At 35.9% G+C, this 5,503-nt stretch overlaps 1 protein-coding gene across 1 annotated transcript; it reads left to right on the top strand.

Annotated features, from left to right (window-relative positions):
* The first annotated feature begins 4,101 nt into the window (after positions 1-4,101).
* Positions 4,102-5,477, top strand: LOC147411367 (uncharacterized). The gene is made up of 2 exons (XM_086447813.1): positions 4,102-4,353; positions 4,509-5,477. The coding sequence occupies exons 1-2, from the start codon at positions 4,128-4,130 to the stop codon at positions 5,297-5,299; spliced, it is 1,017 nt and encodes a 338-aa protein (XP_086303939.1). The 5' UTR covers positions 4,102-4,127; the 3' UTR covers positions 5,300-5,477.
* The last annotated feature ends 26 nt before the right edge of the window (positions 5,478-5,503 follow it).

Below are 5,503 nucleotides of genomic sequence, written 5' to 3'. Positions count from 1 at the left end.
TATATGTTTTAGTTTGTTGAACATCAGGCATTGTTTTAAAAACCATGACCGTGACCTTGACCGAGATTACTCTCTTGAGTCATCCTGGCATTGCTCATGAATGACACATATAGATAAGTCATCTTCTTCTTCCGTCTGATTCATAGACGTGAAAAAACTCTCATCTTGCTAGTCGGAGTTGGTAAGGCATGTGGAGTGTTGATCCCATGGTCCTACGACCTGGATTTGGAACCCATTGATCCTACCTTCGTCCCTACTAACTATTAATCCTTCATTGTCTAGCAAAATATTATATGCACACATATATGAACTCATTCTCAAGCATAGTCACCAAGTCAAGAGTTCGGGATATGTAAGCAAGAGGAAAAATGGAAAAGTTCGGAAATATTGGGAAAATATTAAAAAAGAAAAAAAAAATGGGGAAAAAACGAGTTACGTGTAAGACTGTAATTGTTCCTACCAAGTAGTGTTCTCATTAGAAACTACATTGAACTATAACAATCAATTATCAAATCCCAGAATGATTTCATCCCTAACCTCAGGTCCACAATATTGTCATGATTTATATGGTCATATCAAAAAAGATGATAACCATATGTCCGAGTTAGGATTCATCAACTGGTCAAAAACTTCAAAATCAATGTCATCCTCATTTACATAGTTATTATCTTATGTTTTATCGATAAAATGGTCACCACCATCTTCATCAAAGTCATATTCTCCTACTATTATATTAATGTCATATTTCATTTTTCTGATTTAATCGCAAACTTTGTGATTTAATCGAAACTTCTTGATTTGATCGCGAAGTTCATAAAAGTCATGTGTCATTAAAAATTCATAATTAAATTGGTGAACAAAAAAATAATGTTTTAATCGTGCGACTTTTTCATTTAGTCGGAGACTTTAGTGACTATTTTCTCAAGAACAAAAGACTTTGCTTTGAGTAGAGTGGAATGGATGAACCGGATTCGTCTAGCCCCACCCAAAACTTTGAGTAAGGTCTCATTGTTTCTTAGCCTAAGCTAAAATATTTAGAAGATTGGACCTCACATAGTTATTATTATAGTTATTATTAGGGAAAAAGCATCTGTGGTTCCATCAACTTTCAAGTCTGTGCGATGTGAGGTCAAATCTTGAGGTCAGTTCACCATTATTCAAATATTTATTTGTTAGCATGACATTATTCAAATATTTCACATCAATTATTATCTCTCAGCTCTTTTAATTTCATTTGCGTAGATTCTCTCCCTCTCTATAGCATTTTTTTCCCCCTGTAATGAAGCTTATTTTGGTGAGAGAAACATACTTAAAAGAAAAAATTAATATATCAACCATGTAAGGATCAGTGGATCACGGCGTACATCAGACTGCAAAAACAAAATTGAAAAAAGCTAATATTTTAAACTTGATCAAAGGCTTTGAAAATGGACGGTGCTGAATTATAATTTTTTTAACGGATGGAATTTTGTGATTTGGTGACATGGCAATCCCTCAAACGTTGGAGTCCACTACAGTGATAAATTACTACAGAGGATCCGCTCTCTCCGAGTAATAGTGATTTTTCTACCATTGATCACTTTTAAATTTAATAACACCCAAATCCTCCAATTTTCCAAGCATAAATCATATTTCAAAAAGAAGATTCCACAAAAAGATTATTTAAAATCACAATCAAAGATTTTGTAAACGAATGATCATTGAACTCTTAAATTTAAACTGTGTAGAATTAGTGTTTTATTGATGTGGTGACATCTCAACCACTCAAAACTATTGAAGAGTGTTCGTTCCCGTTATTCAAACACCCTAAATATGTAAAAGTTTTACAAATTATATAGAAAACTTGGGTTTGATGGGAACTAGAAGAAGAGATATATGTGGCTGTAAAACAGAAATTAATTAAATTATTGTCCGCAAATCCTTCTATTTTGTTTTGGGTTAAAAAAAAAACTCGCGGGAATGTGAATCCTGGAAGCAAGGAAACAATTTATGAGGAGCGAAATGAGGGTGTTTATGTCTAGGTTCTGGAGTAACCCATGTTCCTTCACGTGAATCAAACGTGACCCTTACTAATATTATTACGTAATCCATGCACTTAAAAGAGAAACAACATGAAGATTCTCAAAGAAATGGGTTAAAAATTATAATCAAAACCCAAATAGATGCCCCTAACATATTTGTTTATAGAATCATGATAATCTGATTATCCCATGTGACACACTCAATCAACTCTCCTGACATGATAAGTTTGGAAATCGTAGATCTATACGTCTCGAGATACAAAACTGCACTTCCCCATAAATAAATAAAAAGTATATCCTAAGGGAACCGTGTATCCTGAGGCGTAGAGATCTACGGAGAGTTAATTGAGTGTGCCACATGGGATTGTCAGACTTTTTTTTTTTTTTGAAAAGTATAATATATTAATCAAAGAAAGAAAACAAGAAACAAGGAGGTCAAGGGAGCCTCTAAACAAAAAACAAAAAAAAAAGAACCACATCAATAATTACATAAGGAATGCCATCTAAAAATAAAATCATCAAATGTAATTCCCGCGAACTCTATATTCTGCTTTGACCAAAGGTATAACAACCCTAGGATCTCCAAAAAACTTGCATGAGGGGAACGAGTCTTATTATTGAACACTTTGTCATTTCTCTCAGTCCAAATCCCTCAAGCAATAGCAACGGGAAGCATAGCCCAAAGGATCATTTTTCTGGTGTGAAAAACGTTACTAGTATGTGGGGGGTTGTCAGACTATCACAATTCTTGTTTAAACCCTTATTTTTAAGAGTGCTGATATTGTAAGTTCTAACTAGAAAGGTTGACGTGTTACAAGCAAAGAATCATAGATCATTTCCTCGAGATACACAAATGCACATCTTTTATGGAGATTTGCATTTGTGTATTTCGAGGAAACAAATCTATGGTTTTATCTCTGTAACATGTCAATTGAGTGAAGACTTTCTAGTTAGAAAATCATTATTCTATTTTTAATCTTTAGCCAAAAATCCTGTATTTTCCTTTTTAAAAGTAGTCATCTTCAATTTTGTGGTTAAAATATTTTTACCCTCATTTTCAACCTGAATATCTTATTTACTTCAATCCTCAAGGACGAGATATGATTTTGGAGAAATAGAAGAAGATGGAATTTTGGGTACAAAAAATAGGGATTTTCTACAACGGGTTAAGGCCTAATTGAAAATCATTAAAGATAAAATTGATAGATTAAAGAGCTTTTGTATTAGAGGTTGAAGATGAGGACATTTAGGTTATTTTCTTTTGGACATTTAGCACATGTGAGGATGTTAAGATGGATGAACTGCAAGAGTAGGAAAGATAAGATTAGAAATTAAAGCATTTGAAAAAAAATGTTGGACTCCAATATACGATAAACTACGAGAAAGTCGACAGCAACGAAAATCAATTACAGTCTTAATTAGGAGAAATATTCAAGTTGACAGTCTTAAAAGAATGAGAAGAAGACCCCAAAGAACATGAATAGAAATAGTAAAAATAGATTCAAGTATTGATATGTACTCTCTCAATATTAAAAGATTTGGCTTTGCACGTAATAGAATGGTCGAACATGATTCGTTTAATTGAACCAAAATATTTGGGATAAGGCTTTGTTATTGTGTGGATTTTTCTCTCTCTAGACTAGACAAGAGTTGGGCCATTTACCACCAAAGGCCAGCAAAAGTCCTCTCACTCCTACAGGACAGTTAGGCTACTTACCCACCCAAGTCCAGCAAAAAATGCTAAAACCACCCACACCAGAAACATTGGAATATCGTATGAGTTGAAGCTTGAAGTTGTTGAAGCACTAGCGTTTCTTGTACTCTGAACCCTCTAAACAAAAAAAAAAAGTAAAGGGAACCCACTTTCAACTACTTTTTTTTAGGAAGCTTACCACTCCCAAAGCTCTGACCAAGATTCAAAACCCGGCAAAGCATTTAAAGATACCCAACAGGCCCACGTTCCTACTTCAAACTTGAGCTAAATCAAAATCCTTAAACAAAGCAAACCCACTTCTCATATTCTATAAAAAGAGCATTAAATTTCTTGTATAAATTGTGTTTCTAGCTTTCCTCTTCTCATTAATATCTGCCTTGAAGAGGTTAACTATGAAGGTGTTTAGCAGGCAATGTTTAGTAATCATTCTTCTCTTCTTCGTGTCAGGTGTGACTTCCGTGACGCAACAACGAGTCACCTGTAGGAACCGCGGTAGCAAATGTTTTCTTAAGTCCATTACATGCCCCGTCGAGTGCCCGAGGGTCCAACCTAAGGAACCGAAAGTTAAAGGTTGTTATCTTGATTGTTTCTCGCCAACCTGCGAGGCTGTTTGCAGAAGTAAGTCAATCTAACTGATGTTCTCAAAGTTCTGGTTTTTGTAATTTCAATTGGAAGAGACTAATAAATTAACGATCTTGTGAGCGAAAACTGATGTTATAAAATTTCTAGAAAATAATACTGATGGGAAATTGCGAATATGTAATTATTTGCAGATCGCAAACCAAACTGCAATAGTCCCGGAGCAGCTTGTTTTGATCCACGCTTTATCGGTGGAGATGGCATTGTCTTCTACTTCCATGGCAAGAGCGACGAACACTTCAGCTTAATTTCTGATCCTAACCTTCAGATCAATTCTCGGTTCATTGGTCACAGACCCAATGGAAGAACCCGGGACTACACATGGATTCAAGCCTTGGGTATCATGTTTGGCTCTCATACCTTCACTCTTGAAGCCAAACAAGTAGCGAAATGGCACAACGACGTCGACCATCTCCAATTTTCTCACAATGGGAAAGGCTTAGTCATACCCGAAGGCCATCTCTCCGAATGGAAGTCCCTTGATCAAGACCTTAGAGTGGAGAGAACGTCGAGAAAGAACAGCGTCATGGTCACTCTATTGGAAATTGCAGAAATATCCGTCAATGTGGTTCCAGTGACAGAGCAAGATGACAAGGTACACAACTACCAGATACCTTCAAACAATTGTTTCGCCCACTTAGAAGTGCAGTTTAGATTCTTTGGTCTATCCCCGGAGGTTGAAGGTGTTCTTGGTCGAACTTATAGGCCAGATTTCAAGAATCCAGCAAAGCTAGGTGTGGCGATGCCAGTAGTTGGTGGTGAGGACAAATATAGGACAATGTCACTGGTCTCCTCAGAGTGTGGTGCTTGTGTGTTCTCTCCAGCTGGGATTGTGGAGAAGGATAACACCTTGGTGATGGATTATGGCACACTGGACTGCAATCGTGGGGTCAAAGGCGGAAATGGAATTGTTTGCAGGAAATAAGTACTAAAAATTTCACATATTTGAATAACAGAAAAGTGGGTGGTGGAGAAAAAAAGGTGGTGATTGTTTCTTCCAAGTAATGTAATTCTAGTTCTCTTCAAAGCTACGTGGATCAAAGCAATCGCAAGGAATTCAAAGCACACTAATTTTTCCAATGCAACATCTTTTTTTTTTTTTTTTTGGTTAGTGTAAAATTTTATCAAT

Source organism: Akebia trifoliata, chromosome 1 (genome assembly GCF_017979445.1).
Source record: "Akebia trifoliata isolate Shusen 1 chromosome 1, ASM1797944v1, whole genome shotgun sequence".
NCBI lineage: Eukaryota > Viridiplantae > Streptophyta > Magnoliopsida > Ranunculales > Lardizabalaceae > Akebia > Akebia trifoliata.
This window is presented reverse-complemented; position numbering and strand designations above follow the sequence as displayed.